The sequence below is a fragment of the Monodelphis domestica genome, chromosome 5 (assembly GCF_027887165.1).
Source record: "Monodelphis domestica isolate mMonDom1 chromosome 5, mMonDom1.pri, whole genome shotgun sequence".
NCBI classification, from domain to species: Eukaryota; Metazoa; Chordata; class Mammalia; order Didelphimorphia; family Didelphidae; genus Monodelphis; species Monodelphis domestica.
In genome coordinates, this window is record NC_077231.1 from 106,733,429 (window position 1) to 106,753,631 (window position 20,203).

A 20,203-nucleotide genomic window follows, 5' to 3' on the forward strand; every position below is an offset into this window, starting at 1 on the left:
CTGGTACTCTGCATGATGTGCTTCTGATAGGACTTTTGCCTTTAGAGTTCTCAGCTCTATCTGTTTCTTTATGTCAAATTGGATTGGATATATTATGATAATTTTTTTCTTTGATTCTTGGTCAGGACTTAGTCTAGAGTATTTCCTAAATTTTTGTGAAGGAGTTGTGTTGGAGTTAGCAATATGTTTTCTTGCTACTCCAACATTTTGGCTGCCACCATTGCAGTAAATAGCTCAGATTTAGTGAGTTGAGCCTGGATTAAGCCTTAAGACTAAAGGCATCAATGATTATAAATGTGTGGAGCTTCTTGGGGGATAGGTAAAAAGATTTTTTTTCTCTGAATACTTAATTTAAAACTAGTTTCTCTTTTATTCTTTGAATTTTTTCCTTGTTATTTTGTGCCCTTACATTCCCCAATTGACAAATGGTCAAACGATATGAGCAAGCAGTGTTCAGATGAAGAAATCAAAACCATCAATAATCATATGAAAAAACATTCTAAATCACTCTTGATTAGAGAAATGTAACTTGGAACTATACCCAAAGAGTTATAAAACTGTACATACCCTTTGATCAGGTAATGCCACTGCTGTGTCTATATGCCAACGAGATAACAAAAAAGGGGAAAGGACCTACTTGTACAAAAATATTTATAACTGTTCCCTTTGTGGGGGCAAAGAATCCGAAACTAAAGGGATGTCCCTCAAATGGGGAATGATTGAATAAATTGTGGTACATGTTAGCAATGGAATGCTATTGTGCTATAAGAAATGGTAAGCAAGATGATTTCAGAAAGAACTGGAAAGGTCTGCGGGAACTGATGCAGAGTGAAATAAGCAGAACTGGGAGAACATTGTACACAATAACGGCAATATTGGGCAATGATTATCTGTGAAAACTTGGCTACTCTTAGCAATGCAATGACCTGGGACAATACTGAAAGGCTTATGACAGGGAATGATATCCACTTCCAGAGAAAGAAGAGTTGGAGTCATTTTTTACATTAGTGTATTGTTGGTTTTATTTTGGGATTTGGTTATGTATGACTTTGCTCTTACGTCAATGACCAATACAGAAGAGTATTCTGTGTGACAATAAAAATGAAATAATAAAATAATTTTTAAAATTGTGACCCTGGCTCCAATTACTTTATCTATTATGCAATTATTTTAAAATAGGGATAGATATTAGAACTAGGATCTATTGTAGAATAAACTTGTTACCTGTCACTTTTTTCCATGAATAGACTTAAACTTCCAGGGAACTCTGCTCTGATGTAGTTTCAGGAGCCCAAGAACCTTACCCTATTGTAGTTTCAACTGTTCTGACTTACTGTGATATATAACATTGGAATTGTGAAGATGATTGCCAGTACTACTGCCACTCGTACTAATAGGATAGTAAGATCGTTGCTATAGTATGTATGAAGTAGACTTGAATGTACATGTTCTAAAAAGGAAAAAAAGAAACAAATATTTTAAGATTCATGTCACTCCACAACTTTTCCTGAACAACTGGTGGTTTAGAAGCAAATGATAGGGCAGGGATCTGAATAATTTGAATTTAGGAGACAATTTTATAAACCTATTGAGATTAATTCTCAGTGAGAGGGACTCCAATATTTACATAGCTTTAACCAAATGAGATTTCAAAAGCTATTAGTAAATTTTCTTCAATTTAAAGTAAAAGAAGCCACAAGGTGTTTTATAAACTGGGATTATAAACAAAAGTACTTATCAAAGAATAAACTGATATTTTAAAGGTTTCATTTTGTTCATGGGGTTTTCTTGGCAAAGATACTGAAAGATACCATTTCCTTCTCCACTGTGTTCTCATTTCATAATTGGGAAACTGAGGCAAACAGGATTAAGTTACTTTCCCAGAGTCACATAGCTAATAAGTGTCTGAGACAAGATTTGAATTCAGCAAGATGAATCTTCCTGACTCCAGGCCTAGTACTTTACTCAATGTGCCATCTTGCTGCCCAATGACTAACTTAATTTAGGTCAAAAGACTCCAAGATGGAGATGCAACTCCTTTTAATAAGCATAGAACAAAGAATAAAGCAGAGGTGGGGGAATAATACAACTGGTTAAAGGGTTGGCAGTATCGTGGAGGAGAGGACAACATAATTGGTTGCATTAAAGAAAGCAGGCATATATACAAGTGTGGCCAAGACCACTCCTCTCCATTTTACAGGACTAGTTTATTGATTTATGGGACCCAGATATATCCTAAGGACATTGATAGTTGACCAGAAAAAGTAAAATGGGAATGAGATTTTTTAAAAAAAAACAACACTTTTTTAATTGGGCTAAAATGTACTAAGATGGGACTGGGTGAGATTGTAAGCCCTCAAAAAGAATACAGAGATATCATGGAGTTTCCCAGGAAGTGAAGTTTCCTTGGCACAAAGTTATTTGCAGGTGGTGCTGAAAAAACAATTCCCCTAGAATCAAAATGGTTTGTGAGAACATGGAAAATGTAAACTTAGCTCAGAGTTTTTCTTTAATTAAAAGTAATTGTGGCAAAACTTAAAGCTTTCCATCGAATTTAAGAGGAGACAACTCATGAGAAAAAGAACTCAAAAACCCCTAGCTTCTATTCTCAGAGACAGAGAAAAGGGATTGGTTTCTATATAAAATATGGAATTAGGTAACATAATAGGATCAATTACAGAGTGAAATAAAATTTAAAATAAATGTTTATTTTTCTCATTGCTATTGTTATTCTGGTCTTTCTGGCTGTTCAACTATCCTTAAAGAGCTTAGGACCAAAGTGTAATATTTCCCACCTTACTTGTAACCGACCTCTTTATAAAGGTAACAAAGTATTTAAAGGGAGCTTGAAAACCATCAGAAAAATAGCTGTTTGCTTTTCCATATCTCTATCCTATAAGTTTACAGATTTATTTCTTTTTTTATTTTTTTCTGGAAGGAATCATCATATAAAATTGTTATTAATTATGATTAGTGTTGGGATTAGATAAAACTAATTTACTATGTTTACCAAGAGTAATTTCTTTCTTTCGACTTTATCTCTTAGTCACATGAGCAAAAGTGTATGCATAAAACCTGGCCTTAATGATTTTGATTTGTGTTCAGAATTCTTGGTCACTTAAAAATACATGAAAATACATGAATGGTTTACTTTTATGGTAGAGAGAAGAAATATGCATTAAGGAAACTAATCATATGAGCAAGAAGAATATTTAGATGACTTTACAAGTTCTTCTGTCAAACTTAAAAATTTTGAAGGCACATCACCATAAAATAACAAATGTATTAATGACTAATTAATCTTGTTATGCTATGTGCTTAAAATAATATACAGAAATGCTTAAAAATACAAAAGCATTTTTCTTAAAAGATTCTAAAATTCAGACTACTGAATAGTTCATGAAAGCCTGTTTTCTCTCCATTTTATTCTATAATACTAAGGTTTAATTGTATATATATTTGAATTGAATATAACTAATATATTCAAATGTTACTGAAAAATTACAATCTAACAATGAAAAGGTAGCTATTCAACAATAAATAAGGCAAAGAGTAGAAGGCCCTAATGAGTGTCTGAACTTTGGAGAAGAAAAAAAATAAGACAAGTTGACTCCAGTTCAGTGGTGCCAATAAAATTAAAATTCCTTACTGTCTTTTTCAAAGATCATTTCTTTTAACTTTCTATTTCATCCTTCAAATCATTGTGATGGTTTAATTTCATGAACAAAAAGGAATTATATTTTTAACTAAAGAATAGTTTCTCCAGTATTATTACTGTTCTTTATAGTTTTCAACATGTATCCCAGCATTGCTTTTCTATTAAGGTAGTTTGTTCTAATTTGCAAATATCAATTGGGAGATCTTCCTTTAAATTTTTAATACATTAACAAATTATCTCAATAAAGATGTCTATTGAAAATCTAATTTATCTCTGTGGAAATTCCTAAGAAAAAAATAGAAGAGGATATAAGTACTTATTTAGCTTAATGAATATATAAAAACCTGTCCCCTATTGTCTTTAAGAAAAAAATAATTACATAACATTTCATTGCTTTCTTTGACTTTAATGGTGCAGATTATTTTGATTATTTATTACTGAATTAATTAAATGCATATAAATTAGTATGTATTTTACAAATAAGTGTATTTAAATACAAAAGTTAATATGAATATCTGGAGGTTGACAAAAGTTCCTTGCTTACCATAGAATGTTAGGTAGCCAAAGAGTGCAGATGCTAAATAAATGAAAAATACTATTCCAAGTGAAATATAAGTAACCAACATCATTCTTTCCATTGAAGTCCTGTTTAAAATAATTTGAAATATTAATAGATATGTGCATGGCATTTGTTCAATGTATTAACAATGTAGAATATGTACTTCAATTCAAGAAACAGTTAAGAGCTTTCTATGTTCTTCCATAGACTTATAGTTAGGATATACAGATGGAATTACTCAATTAATTCAGGTAAAAGCAAAAACAGCCATCTGACTTGCCATAGTGTATCTATATTGATTAGATATTTTAAAATATACTACATAGTTATTGTTAGAGAAAGAACCCATGACACCAGCAATCAATGTATGAACTTTCATTTTTTAAAAGGGTTTTATTTGTGGATCTGAAAAAATTACACTAGTATTCATATTTCATGGTAATTCTTTTTCCATTATTACCTATGTATAAAAAGTTGACATAGTACATTTAAAATGCTGTATTATAATTCCCAGAAGATATCAGTGAGAGTTGGAACTCAGGTATTTTTACACTTCTAAAGATACTACTTTTTTTTAAAAGGCCTTGTAAAAAAATATTCCTGGTACTTCAGATATTCTCCATAGTAATGCAGAGAGACATTTAAGGTTTCCCTGATGATTCAGGACAATTTCTAGTAGAAAGATGACTCTGGTTAAAGTGTGCTCTAAAATTTGTTAGAATACCCAAATCTATATTTCTGTCTTTTGAGCACATATCAAACTTGGCAAATTGGTAGGCCATAAACATTTGGAGAACAACTGTGAACAATGTGACAAAATTAAAGTTAACATTTGAAAATAAAAAACAAATTAATTTTTTTGTCAGAGTATTTTTTAAAAAGTCAAAAGCACATTAAAATGTAATTCACAGGGAAAAAATAGGTTTGTCCCATATATATCACAAAATTTGGAAGAAAAATTTAATTGAGAACTACCAGAGTAAATTTATTGCCAAATTTAATGTCGCTTTTTCATATGTAGTCATGGAAAACATGTTTCTATATGTTTTGAAAGAAAACTGAAACAAAAAGCCCCAAATAAGCCAGAAAAATAGATTGTTTTAAAAAGCATACTTTGATCTGCATTCAGACTCAATAAGTTCTTTCTCTGGAGATAGATGGGATTTTTCAGCATGAGTCATTCAAAAATGTCTTGGATCATCGTACTGCTGAGATTAGCTTAAGTTATTTACAACTGACCATTGTACAAAGTCCCTATTATTGTATTCAGTGTTTTCCTGGTTCTTCTCATTTCACTTTGCATTAATTTATGTAAGCATTCTGCTCATCCTTATTAATAGCACAATAGTATTCCATCACAATCATATCCCACAACTTGTTCAGCCATTCCCCAATTGATGGGCATCCTACCCTCTCATTTTCTAATTCTTTGCCTCCACAAAAAGAGTTACTATAAATATTTTTGTACATAGAGGTCATTTCCCTTTTCTTTGATCTTTTTGGAATACAGACTTAGTGGTGGCAATGCTGGATTAAAGGGTGTACACAGTTTACAGCAATTTGTATTTAGTTCTAAATTGTTCTCCAAAATGATTAAATCAATTTACAATTCCACCAACAGTGCATTAGTATTCCAATTTTCCCACAGCCTCTCCAACATTTGTTATTATCCTTTTCTGTAATATTAGTTGATCAAAAGTGTGGGTAGTCTTTTTAATGTGCATTTCTCTAATTAATAGTGATTTAGAGCAGTTTTTCCTGTGACCATAGATAGTTTTGATAACTTTATCTGAAAACTTCCTGTTCATTTGATCATTTATCAATTGAGAATGATTTGCATTTTTATGTATTTGACTCCGTTCTCTATATATTTGAGAAATTTTATCAGAGAAACTTTCTGTAAAAATTTTTTCACACTAATAAATCCCATTGTCCTCCATATGATTTCCCTCTTTTTTATCCTGCTTTCTTTTTCCTTTCACCTTGTCCATCCTCAAGTGTTTTGCTTCTGATCACCACCTCTTCTGATATATATTCTCTTCTACCAGTAGCCAATTTTCTCTTTTTAACCCTTACCCTCCTTCTTTCCTGAAGAGTAAGATAGATTTCTATATGTGAGTCTTTCGTTGAGCTAATTCTGATGAGAATTACGCCTCCACCTCCTCCATCTTCCACTTCAATGTAAAAGCTCTTTGGTGCTTCTTGTATATGAGATAATTCATCACATTCTCACTTTCTTCCTCCTTCTTCTAGTACACTCTTATTTCTTATCTCTTCATTTTATCATTTTAGATATCATCCCATCATATTCAAATCATAACTATTGTAAACCTTAAAATTTCTTAGACTTAAAAATGTTGGAAATTTCACCATTGGGAAATTTCATACTTGAAAATTTTCCTACTGATAGTCTATTGGAATGTGAACCCCCCTTTGGCATGGGAGGGTCCTTCTCCTCCCTACTTAAGATTACTTTAGGACAGAAACCTTTTGCTGAACAATGGAAAGGGCTTTGACCTATGCTTAAGCATAGAACAGGAAGTTCTTTGAGTCATGATTGATTTTAGAATTGATACAATAGAGATACTTGGTTTGACAGAACCAGGTCTTGGAAAATACAATTTCTACCCTACTTAGAGTAACAAGATTTAGGAAGGGCTGCAGCAAAGGATCAAGATTTAATTATTTGAGAATATGACCTTCAACAGACATGTGCAAAGCCACAGACCTCTGGGCGGTCCTGGGTTAAGCTAGAGCCACCATTGGGACAGGGAAGACATGGACAGTGATTGGTAGATGTGAGAACTGAGGGGAGGGAACTGAAATGGTTTCCTTAAAGATAGAAGGGGTCTGAGGACTGAGGGGGGGTTGGAGAGTTTTTGCTCTGAGAGGTTGTGCTCTGAGAAGCTTGCTCTGAAGGAAGCTGGAGGTGGAGGCCCCTGAGACTGTTTCTCCATTTTGGTCACGTGAGTGATAGGGACTGATCTCTTTTCTTTGCCTCAGCTATCTAAGGGCTTGGGCCTTTTGGCCCAGCCTAAACAGAGGGGGTATTTAAACCCTATTCCCTCCTCTCTCTCTCTCTCTCTCTCTCTCTCTCTCTCTCTCTCTCTCTCTCTCTCTCTCTCTCTCATACCTTTCTTCCTCCTGTTTGTAATTAAACTCCATAAAAGGTTGACTGCTGACTTGAGTTTTCATTAAGGAATTACATAGCTGAATTCCTTGGCAACCTTAAATTAATATATATCAGTCTTTTAAGGTGATTTCCTTGTCACACTATACCCTCTAAGTATACTCCAAATTGCCTCAATAATGATAGTTTTTAAGAATTATAAACAATATTTTCCCATGTAGGGATGAAAACAGTTTAACCTTACTAAATGTCCTAAGATTTCTCTTTCCTGTTTACCTTTTTATGTCTTTTAAAATCTTATATTTTAAAGTAAAATTTTCTATTCAGCACAGGTCTTTTTACCAAGAATGCTTAAATGTCTTTTATTTCATTAAATATCTATTTTTCTCCTAAAGGATGATACTCAGTTTTGCTGGGCAAATGATTTTTAGTTGTAATCTAGATTCTTTGCCCTCTTGAATATCATATTCTATTCCCTCTGATCCTTTAATGTAGAAGCTGCTAAATCTTGTATGATCTTGACGGTATCTCCATGATATTTGAATTTTTTTTTGCTATTTATAGGATTTTCTCCTTGATCTGTGAGCTCTTGAATTTGACTATAAAAATTCTGGGAATTTTCATTTTTGGAGCTCTTTCACAAGGTGATCTGTGGATTCTTTAGATTTCTATTTTATCCTCTGGTTTTAAAATATTAGGGGAGTTTTCCTTCATGATTTCTTGAAAGATGATATCTAGAATCTTTTTTTGGATCATGGGTTTCAAGCTTTAAAATAATTCTCAAATTATTTCTCCTCCATCCATTTTTAACCCTTATTTTCTCTCTTATTAACAACTCTAAGATAGAAGGTCAAGTTTGGGCCAGGCAAATGGGTGACTTAAGTGACTTGCTCCAAGTCACACATCTAGGAAGTATCTGAGGCCAGATTTGAACCTACGTTCAAATTCCTGGCTTGGTGCTCTATCCACAGAAGCATTTAACTGTCCCTCTACTCAGTTGATTTTCTAAGTTAGTTGCTTCTCCACTGAGATATTTCATGTTTTCTTCAATTTTTTCATTCTTTTGATTCTGTTTTATTGTTTTTTGATGACTCATGTAATCATTAACTTCTACTTGCCCAGTATAGTTTTTAAGAAATTGTTTTTCTAGTGATCTTTTTTGCATTTGGTCAATTCTACTTTTTTAAATGTTCTTTTCTTCAGTGAATTTTTGTACATTTCCCCCCATGTGGCTAATTCTGCTTTCTCTTCATTGAATTTTTGTATTCCCCCCCCCCCCCCCATTTGACTAATTCTTCTTTATAAACAGTTTTTTTCTTTACTGAATTTTTCTACCTCTTTTGCCATTTGGCCTATTTTATATTTTAAAGTGTTATTTTCTTTAGTATTTATTGTTATACCTCCTATATCAAGCTATTATCTATTTTATTTCATGATTTTCTTGCATCACTCTTTTCCAATTTTTCCTTTACCTCTCTCAATTGATTTTTTAAAATCTATTTTGAACTCTTTTAAGAATTGTTTTTTGGATTGAAACTGATTTTTCTTTGAAATTTTGAATGTAGCATTCTTGATTTTGTTGTCTTCTTCCAAGTTTGTGTTTTGATTTCTCCATCACCATAGTAAGTTTCTATAGTCTTTTTTATTGTTGGCTCATTTTTTGCAGCCTGTGTCTTGATTTTTATCTTTAAAAATGATTAAATTTGGGCTCTGTTTCTGGGGTTGATGGAGTATCATCCAAAGCTTCAAGTTCTTCCAAGGTGGTATGATCTGAGGAGAGATTCTGTGTTTTGGTTTATGAGTTACTGCAGAAATACTTTCCCCTCCTGCAACTGTGACCAGGATTCTTGTTCCCCTGCAGCCAGTCACAAGTTTTCATATGCTAGTGTTCCTCCTATCCCTGGGACCGCACCCCAGAACTGCAACTAAGACCAGGCTTTGGGCAGTGCAACAAGTCCTGTATCAGCAAAAGGACCTTGTACTTACCTTCTCATTGGTTGTCCACCCCTTTTACCATCTGTGTATTGAGAGCTCCAGAAAAGATGCTGTAGATTCTGTTGTCCCCATGGCCTATTTTTGCCTTGCAAAGGCGGAGCCCACCCTGGTGGGATCTGCCATGGAGACTGAGCTCCACTCTTGCCTGATGCAATTGATCTTTCCTGCTGGCTTTCTAAGTTGTCTTGAATTGAAAAATTGTTTTCTGGCTTATGTGTGTTTGGTTGCTCCAGAATATGTCTTGAGGCATTATTTTAAAGTTGTTTGGAGAGAAAGTTGAGGAAGCTCAGGCATGTCTCTGCCTTTTCTCTAAGATATTGGCTCTATTGTGTTCTGTTGGATTTTACAGATTTTAAAAAATATTCTCATTTTTATATTTCACAGTAACAGTAGTATAGTGAGGTTAGCCACTGCAAAACAACTGATTTTTATAAGTAAACTATTTAGCCATAGAAATTAAATTGTATGTCTTACCTTTCAAGCTCACTGTAAATTGGGTAGATTGCTTGATGACAGACAAATGCAAATGCAGTAGTGGGTAAAGCATAAATAGACTTCAAGAAAAAAAGGTAATGTATTAGGAAAATACATTTTTTCCACACAATATTTGTCTCTGACTTCCTGGAGCTTTCATTTATTCTTTAAGTCTTTCTAAGGCTCTTAAATTACTATTATGAAGAATTTGATTTATCTAACAGCAGTATCTTTTCCAAGAAAGTTCATCTATCATGAAGAATTTTTTTTTATAAAGCCTTGGGTATTAAAAGGTTGTTGATATTGTTCAATTGTTTTTCAGTCTGACTCTTCATTACCGCATTTGGGGTTTTCTTGGAAAAGACATTGGAGTGGTTTGCCATTTCCTTCTCCAACTCATTTTACAGATGAGGAAGCCGAGGCAGACAGGGTTAAGCAACTTGCCCAGGGTCATACAGATAGTGTCTGATGTTGGATTTGAACTCAGGTCTCCCTGACTCCTAACCCAGTACTCTATCCACTGCACCATCTAACTGCCTAATTTGGTCTTTTTTTTTTCCTTTAAACACTTTACTTTTGTCTTAAAACTAATTCTAAGTCAGAAGAGTGGCCATGCAATTAGGGTTAAGTGACTTGTCCAGGGTCATATGGATAGGAAATGTTAGAGACCAGATTTGAGCCCAGGTTTTCCTGACTCTAGTCCTGGTACTATATCCACTGTGCTACCTAGCCGACTCCACTATTTGGTCTTAAATTTGGTCTTAAAATGGTATAAGGTAAACTCGTGTGTGTGTGTGTGTGTGTGTGTGTGTGTACGCACACATAAAATATACAGTTTACTTTGCACTATTTTAACATTAAAGTATATATATAATATACTATATACTATGTAATATATATATATATATATATAATATATATATATATTATATGTATATATATAATGTACTAGCTCCTTTTCTCCCTCCCCTGTCTAGGGTAAAGCAGTAGAATGGGAGTGGTTGGGGGGAGGCATGGCATTTGGTCTGGGGCGGGGGGGTGGGGGGTGGGGGCATGGCATGCATGCTGGCTCTAAAAGGTTCACTATCACTGGCCTATACGGCTCCACCCAGTTGATGTACTGGTTACATATTCTAAGCTATCTGTTTCTCTTTCTTTTTTTATTCTTTATTGTAAGAAATAGCTGGATTTGAATAAAGGGAAACTGGATAGGGAAGCAGGAAGATATATATTTAGAAACAAACAATACTAAAACATTTTTTTAAACAAAATAGTAGCATAACATAGAAGCTGAGCATCTGTCACTATTCTCACAGATTCTAGCTTCCACTACTTCCTGAGCTATACTGCTCAGGATCCTTACTACACAATACCAAAATGCTTCATCTGTGTTATCCCACATGATTTTATTGAACATCATCTTAGTATCACACCTATACTTTCAGTTCTTCACTCCTGATATAATTTAATATGGAGTTTAGGTTGAAAATCCTTTAATAATAATCACTCCTATTCACATGGTACTCAAATTTTTCACAATACTTTCCTTACAACAGCTTTGTGAGTTTGATAATTCAAATATTGTTATACCATTTTTTTTGATGATGAAATAGTTTCAGAAAGATCAAGCAACCTTCCCATGGATACAAAGCTAAGCTATAAGAATAAATCTTGAGACCAGGACAATTATATTTAACATCACCCAATGAGTCTTTCTACTAGTCTTTCTCTAACAATGTAGGCCCTTGGCAGAAAGAGAAAAGGAGGCATCTCCACATAATTTTTTAAGAGAAATAATAGCAAAATTATCACTAATTCTCACTAATGAAAAAATAATTTAATTTAAGACATACCCTTTTGTTTAGTACAAATAATTTTGCCTGACAGGATGATAATCCTTTTCCTGGAAAGGAGCAACTAATTTGAAATTTCTTGACTATTACCTATAATTATATAAAACAAGAAACATGATAGATTATATTTTGCAAAGTAAGAATAGTTATTAAAAGAAACGGTTATGGAAAATTCAATCCAATTTTTTCAACACTTACCACTATGAGAAAGAACATCATGCAAGCCACAGACATTGAACTGGTATAACCAAGATACCCTAAGTGAAATAATAATTCAAAAATTACTCATTGTTACAACATTTATCACTTTTCCTTATGCAACTTTCAGATCAGAATTCCAAAATATAAATGAAATCCCAATATTACACAAATGCCAAATTATGAGAGGAACTATTAAATATATTATTTCACGTTACTTTAATTAGCAGAAATTAAGACACTAGACTCAAATACTAAAATATAGGTTTGTAATGAAATCCCTTCTTCCTTTACACTGAGGAGAACAGGTTCTAAACCTATAAACAGAAAACCTTAAAATTCAGGCCAGAGATCTTAAATGCTGTCCTATAGTGGAAGTTCTATGTTCAGATTAATCCATCTATTTTATTAAACACTTCTATGCTAATCTGAATTGTATGCAAAAAGAAAGAGAAAACTCTTAGGGAACAACCTGATTTCAGTAGATTACTTAATTATTTCTAAGCATTTTTCTTTTTGACAGCAGATATAGCCATCAAGAAGCATTATCAATTATCTTTTGGATGTTACCCCACTCTCTCAAACTTCAAGTAGAAAAACTTCCTCTGCTGGTCCCCTATCCCCAACATATAAATGCATAAAAAGTAATCTAAGGAATGAAGAACTGAGCAGCATTAATTTTTATCTTGTTGAAGATCTTTTGGTATAATAGATATGGAAGCTAGACATTTCTCAGTAAAGTAGTCATAAAAGTTTTCAGCTTGGACAGATAGCTCAGAACTCAAAAAAAGTAATCGGTTGCCTATTGACAGGATGCTTTTTCAACTCTTCCTAAATCAATGTAGATTTGGTTAGAAATAGGTTCCTATAACATTGGACATATCTATATTTAAATTTAAATAAAAAATACATTCCAAGATTAAATTAAAATAACTTTGGAATTATTTTTATTCCTGTTTCCATTTATATTAATAGTTAATATTTTATTAAATTTAATAATCAAAGCAGTAGACTCCATTTTTGACTATTCAAACTTATCTGTAAAGTTTTTTTGAGTATTTTAAGTATAAAACATAAACATGTTTTATATAAATTACATATGTAAAAATTAGACATATATACTATATCAATGTTAGATATCTTGTAAAATATACACAAAAATTGTATAAGCATGAGTTAAAGATGACATAAAAAACATATTTAAAATATTTTCATTTAACATGTTAGAAAACTTTTTTGCTTTCACTAAAAAATATTAGCGGGAGCAATGTGATTGAATATACTTCATGTTTTTGCTGAAAAATACCTATATATCTGTGGAGGGATATGGAAGGTTTGTAAATAGTCACTTTCTTAGCAATCCGTCATTCAATTAATTACTCAACCACCTCTTCAACTCAGAGGAGATAGTGAAGGAAAATGTAATATTAATGAAAAATGAGGAAGGTTGAAAAGGGAGAGTGGTGAATGGTCTGAAGTTTTTCAGTGAATTAGGAGACTAGCCATTTAGCTGAGAGGGCAGGGGAGGGAATATGTGGGATTATTGTGTCAAAAAAATTTAAAACAGTCTCTGTGGAAAGTAGGATAATGAATCAATTAGATAACAATAAAATGTTTACATTTCAACAAGCCCAGCTGGAAGGACCACAAATTAGTAATGGATATTCACCATATAGTGCCAAAAGAAAAAAAAAGAAAAAAGTGAATTGCTTTAACCTTCAATGCAGCAGAACATTTTCTGTATCTTTCTTTGCCTAATTCTATGTAATGGATGGTATCATGCTTTAATTTCTTATTCATGATTGGATATTTTAGTTGTGTTTTTGTATGAGTGTAGAGGGGGAAAAAAAACCCATGGTGTAATGTATTTGATAGAGTTAGCTTTGAAGGAAATTTTTGGTTCAGATATGCCTCTGGCATATACTTGGCTGTGTGACCCTATATGAGTCACTTACCTTCTCAGTGCTATAAAAAATTCTCTAAGATTTTAAGTTCCCGAGAAGAGGCAGACCTATGTTGGTAAAGGGAGAAATTTCACCTGAGAGTTCTCTGTCATGAAGTAACAGGTCTAGCATCTGTCATTATCCTTTTTGTATATTTATGTAGAAAGAACATGAGAAAAGATGGCGTGGCTGAACAATAAAATGGAGGAAAGAGAGCAAGGAAATAGGAAAGGTAGATTTAGATTCTAAAGCTCTTTAAATGCTGGTGTTTACATTTAATAGGTGAGTCAATAGGTAGCCAATAGTTACTGTGTAAGGTAATGCTTGGTCGGATGTGTAATTTAGGAAAAGCACTTTGAAAGTATGTGAAGGACGAATTGGAGTGGAGAAAGATTTGAAGAAGGGAGAGCAAATAAGAAGCTCTTGCAGTAGCCTAGGCAAAAGCTAATAAGACCTTGCGCTAAGATGGTCAAGTGAGTTGAAAGAAGGCAAGAGTTATTGTGAAGATAAAGCAATAAGATTTAGTGGGTCCAAGTAAGGATGATGATGATGATCCTGAAGTTGTGACCTTGAATGAATAGAAGGAGGGGTGAGGGATGCTATCCAAATAATTAGAAATGTTCAAAAGATGGGCAAGATTTGAGGAAAGAGAGAATGTAATAAGAAATGCAGATATAGATTAAAACCCATCTCTAGAACATTTTTTTTCCATTTTAGAAATTTCCAATTTGGAACATTTCATCCAAAATGAAAAGAGTGAATGAGGCTCTTAATCACTGGTCTGTGCCATGGAGAGGTGAGAAAGTTGAGAGATTATTCAGCAGGGAGACAGAAGAAATGAGAAATGCTAGATCTTCATGGATGAAGGGTAGATATAGATGTGTTGGAGACAAGCCTCAGGGAGGATAGAATGTAAGTCATCTTCCTACTCTCCAATGGCTAATGATCCTTTGGTATCATACCAAAAATCCTTTAGTCCGGCTAAGACCCCACTTTGGAGAATACCATAATTTTAAAAATTAGTTGAATCCACAAAAATCAAGTATTATGTAAAATTAAGACTTGTTCATTAATTTATTTATGCATAATATGTTTTTATATCTGCTTACAAGACAATGGAAGATTCCAGCATTTATAAAAACATTCTTATATCTATAGGTTGTCATATATCTATAATTTATGAGATGAACATGATTATTTTATTTTTATGCATTCTAATATGATTTTAATCTTTTTAGTAAGTTTTAATTAAATTTACTGCTAATTAGAACCAATTACATTTGGGGAAAATAAAAAAAACTTTAAAATAGACATTTTTCAACTTCACTGCTTGACTTGAAAAGAATATTTTATAAGCATTATATGAGTTCTTTGGTTCTACTATGAGAAAAAAAATTTTTTTTTTACTTCACAGAGTGGGCCTAAATAGAAAAAACACATCATTTTTTCTAAAACTTTATATCACTTAGGCACAATTAGAACTATGGTAATACAGAATCTTTCCTTACCTAATGTCTTCATGAGACAGAGAGGAAAAATTAAAATAATGGTAATGAATATTATTATCAATCGTCCATCCAAATACCATGCTCTAGAAGATATTTAAAAATTTTTTAAAATGTTGTTAGCTTATTTTCACTCAAATAACAAATTTATAATATTTTTCCTTTTTACATGATCTAAGACATTTTATGTAATTCTACCTTATATTTTTTTCTTTCCCACTGCTTGAAATAAAGCACTTATTTTGAATTATTTAAATGGCTTAGAAACTAAATGTACACATCAAATTCAGTTAGGTTATTTTTTATCAATTTATCATATATTGAAAGAAAATGCCTTTGGGGGGTTTGGTTTTATAAAGCTAATGTTAGCAAGTAAAAATTAATTAGAGGTAAGTATTTATTTCCCACTGCTGCCCTACATTTCATGTTAGTATAAGAATGCGTGGTTTGGGACTACAGGCTTCTATAATTTTCCCTTGAAGGAAAATAGAAAAAATAATAGTGAAAGGAAATTGCTAAATAAAATGGAATCATAATGTTATCTAAGACTACCTTAATCTTTTGTGAGATGTAGATCATATAAAACACACATTATTAGCATGCTATATTCTTTCTTTAACAAAATGACTATGTCTTCTATTTTTGCATGCTTTAAGTTTATTGAAAATACTGCAGTAAATTTCATTTCATGTAAACTAGATAATGGCTTCAGTTTAGAGTCCTGGAAAATTACAATAGCATCCCTCTGTTGCCTGTTAGATGGTTTTCCATTTACCAAACCTGTTTTCTACCTATACTTCTCTTGTTTTCCTTTATTTTTCTCATCCCAGTCTACTATAAGTTCAGTTGACTGGAATTTTATTAAAATAAGAACTCTTATTGGTCTGCATATGTTTAAAGTTAAAATTGAAAAAAAAAAGTCTTGTAACTTACGAAAATGTTTCTTCCTTTCCTAGTAAAGCTTTTATAATACTGGGTGCTTCCTCTTTTATTATAAAAAGATAACTCAATATACCTAAGAAGGAAATAAGAACATCTTCAGAAAGGAGATCTTATAGGGCATGTTGAAAGACATACAAAAGACTACAAAGCTTTATTCCTAGGTTGATCCATTATGATACCAAATAGTTTTATATATTCTAACAATTATCTATAAACAAAAGGTGAGACCAGTTTAGACTTCACATCATTTGTCATTTTAGCTATAAGGGTAGGGAATGTTTTTATTGTATTACATTAAATTAATTGATAAGACCACCCAAACACAACTACTAAAAGGAAAAATATTTTTCGTCACTCCATTTTAAAATATATATATATATATATATATGCATTTTAAGGAGAAAAGAAGGAAGGAAGATTCTGTTGTATTTACCTCCTAGATTCTGCATAAAGATGGTTAAAAATACCAAATACTTCCCTTTGAGGCCAAAGAGTTTCTCACCTACCTCTTCATAATTCATAAATCCTGTTTAAAATACAAAAAAATGACAGAAGTCAAAAAATCAAAACAACCAAGACTCGGTGATCATTCTTTATTTCTGTTACTCCTGCCCTGCCAAAATCAGATGGTGTTCTGGACTGTCACAAGGGTGAATAAAGTCTTATTTCTAAACATCCTCATTAAAAATATTTAAGTGTCAAAGTGATCACCATTTCTACTTTTTGATTTGACTTCAAAAGCATATAAATTGACCTAATAGGTCATGTGGCTTATTTGTACTTTTTTTCAAGTAGGCACTGTCTCTTTGGATATTCTTACTGTTTAAATCTTATTCTTAGGCACAGTTTACCAAACCAAAATGATTGAAGCAATTATGCTGATACCCTACCCACCCGCACTACCATAAAAATGCATTATTCTAATAAGTTCTAATCTTTAATAAGCTCTAATAATCCATTTTGGACTGTTGCAGTTTTTTGCCTCCATTGAAGTAATTTAAGTTTATGGAATTTGGGGGTTTTTTTTGCAACTATTTCCTATTATTTTGGGGCTGATATATTTTTTTAAAATTTGATTCTATCAAGGACATACGCTTGATAAATAAAAGAATTTACATGGGCTGCTCATAGAAATTGTGGCACTAGGAAACTGATAATTTTGATAATGATCTTAGTTAAATCCAGGTATCAAAATACTAGAAAGACAAAATGAAAGCATGATAGATATGTCTGCCAGAACACAAAATACATGAGCAGAAACTCTAAGCATTTAAGAGACTAATCTAAAAAGATAAATTCATTCATTTTTTAAAAAATATTATTTATAGTTCTTTATGATTTAAACTCTAAATATTTTTCCAAAACAAGGAAAGACAGGTTACAATGACATTGTAATTTAATCCTTCTAAATACAAATATTCAAAAGAAAGCAACAGGTACATCTTCAACTTCAAACTGAATGTTTTTGTAAGATTCTGTATACTATAACAGGAATCTAAATTCTCTGGTTAATGTAGAAAATATATTGCAAATGGAACTCAGTATGGAAGAAGAGAGCAAAATAATACATTTCATGAATTATATATTTCAGATAATATAATTGCTTTGCTTCAAAGTAGCTGCTTCCAGGTTAGGACAGAAGTAATGTTTTCTCTTTGGAACTTGCCCAACAGAGAATGAATGAATTTATTTCCTTTTAAAACTTGGAGATGACAATTTGAAGACAGAAGATACTTGTTCTTAAAATCTGGGGCAGTTGGTGTGAACTGAGAGATAAAGTAGAACTCATAAGTGTAAGATGATCTCCAACTGAGAAAAATAAGTCTAATCAAAAGTTTCCTTTAAGTTGCACTTCTCTTGGTGACAGCTCTGGGTGGCTCAGTGCGTTGAGAGATGGGAGATCCTGGGTTCAAAATCTAACCTCAGTCACTTCCTAGCAGGGAAGTGGCAAGTCACTTGACCCCCATTGCCTAGCCCTTACCCCTCTTCTGCCTCAGAACTAAAATACAGTATTGATTCTAAGATGGAAGACAAGGGTTTTTTAAAAATAAATTGCACTTCTCACTTGTTTTATGTGTACTGAAATAATGCAACTGACATTGCATTTTGTCTTGGCCCCAGGTGAGCACCAAAGGAATTTCTTGACTGCCCTCCCAATTGCCATTTTTACAGACCAGGTTGCTGAAAGGGCAAAAAGAAATCCAGCTAACAATATCATGATGAAAATCTTTCCCTTTGACCTTCTTCCACTTAACCAAATTGGATTTTGTCTCAACTTACCTGTTCTAACTCCAGATAGCAACATAAGATAGATTGAATAAGTAGTCATCAATGCCATTAAAGTCAAAAGGATTCTAAAACAAGGCAAAGAATATTTTGTTATAATTAGACCAGAAATGTTTCTTTGGAATTGAACTTTTAGACAAGTAAAGGTTTATTTAAATGGACAGAGTTATTTTAAGAGAACTCAATGTTTATTGTCTATTACTTATCCCATCCCCTCTTTAAAAATATACATTAAGAATATACTTTTTAAAAAAAGAAAGAAAAGTTCTCATCAGAACCTAGCTAGCTATAAAAACCTTTAACCAGTTCAAAGCCCCAGTCCTCTCCTTAGATCTGTTTAGAAGATTCTTAAGCAACATTATATTTGCATATATAATTATAGAAAAAACAATTTCACATTAATGAAGATGTTATTAATAAGCTATAACTTACAGGCTTAGAGATTTGCTTAAGCTTAAAGGATGGCCCATGAACATATAGGAAATATTTAGAAGATTAAAAACCCAATCCACTTGATGGCATAAGTCATAAATGCTAGAACAGAATAAAAAAAAATTGTCCAGGAAAGCAATTTGCAATAGAAATCTCTTCTGTGCTCCAATAGCTTGTTTAATATGTTGTCTTTTAGAACTTATGTTGGTACATAGTTAGTCCATATCTATTTTCTTCCAGACTGCTTTTTAATTTTCCCAGCAATTTTTACTGTGAGTTCATATCCTAAAATACCTTTAGGCTTGAAAAATATTAGTTTATTATGCTTATTTGCAACTGTCTATTGTGTACCTAATTAGGTTCACTGATTAAACTCTCAATATCTTAGTACCAAATTGTTTTTGACAATTAAATTTTTATAGTACAGTCTGATATCTTGCACCCTGTTCTCATTTTTTCATTGATTTTCTTGATATTTTTTACATTTTCTTCCTCTAGATGAATATTTTAATTATGCTTTCTAACTCTACAAAGTGACTCCTTGGTATTTTAATTGGTAAGGCAATGAAGAAGTAAACTAATTTAGGCAGTATTACCATTTTAATTATATTGACTCTTACCCATGAGCAAGTAATATTTCTTGAAGTATCTGTTTTTATTCAGATCTGTTTTTGTTTGAAAAAATGCTTTGTAATTTTGTTCGTGTAGTTCCTGTGATTGTTGCCAAATAGCCCCCTAATTATTTTATACTATCCAGAATTCTTTCATTGAATTATTTTACTTTTTTTCCAAATTCTTTTCCTCTCTTCCTCCCCTCACCCCTTCTTGAGAAGGTAAGCAATTTGATATAGATTATACATGTGTAGTAATTTAAAACATATTTTCATATTAATCATGTTGGAAAAGAAAACATAGACTGAAAAAAAAGTTAAAAGTATATTTCAGTTTGCAATTAGTTCTTTGATAGTGCTTTTCAATTAGAGTCCTCCAGAATTTTCTTTGATCATTGAAATGCTGAGGATAACTAAGTCATTCTCACTTGATCATCATATAATATGGCTGTTACCATATAAAATGTTCTAGTTCTGCTCACTTCACTTTGCATTATTTCACATAAATCTTCCTAGGTTTTTCTGAAAGCACCCTGACTTGTTCCAAATTGTTCCCCAGAATGGTCAGTTTGCAACTCCAACAGTGCATTAGTGTCCCAATTTTTTTCATATCTCTT

General features: G+C 32.4%; 1 protein-coding gene across 2 annotated transcripts in view; it reads right to left on the reverse strand.

Annotated features, from left to right (window-relative positions):
• The window catches only part of LOC103095126 (sodium-coupled neutral amino acid symporter 1), a 62,525-nt gene that overhangs the window by 22,656 nt on the left and 19,666 nt on the right, over window positions 1–20,203 (reverse strand). For both annotated transcript variants that reach the window (XR_008912163.1, XM_007503878.3), the window contains exons 6-14: window positions 18,538–18,611; window positions 16,691–16,783; window positions 16,249–16,330; window positions 15,319–15,401; window positions 11,868–11,926; window positions 11,670–11,759; window positions 9,817–9,896; window positions 4,203–4,303; window positions 1,335–1,450 (exon numbers count right to left, since the gene is read on the reverse strand). Coding sequence is in view for 1 of the 2 variants with exons in the window: in XM_007503878.3 (XP_007503940.1) it covers window positions 1,335–1,450; window positions 4,203–4,303; window positions 9,817–9,896; window positions 11,670–11,759; window positions 11,868–11,926; window positions 15,319–15,401; window positions 16,249–16,330; window positions 16,691–16,783; window positions 18,538–18,611 (778 nt within the window). In the remaining variant the exon portion in view is untranslated. The remainder of the gene's footprint in view (window positions 1–1,334; window positions 1,451–4,202; window positions 4,304–9,816; window positions 9,897–11,669; window positions 11,760–11,867; window positions 11,927–15,318; window positions 15,402–16,248; window positions 16,331–16,690; window positions 16,784–18,537; window positions 18,612–20,203) is intronic.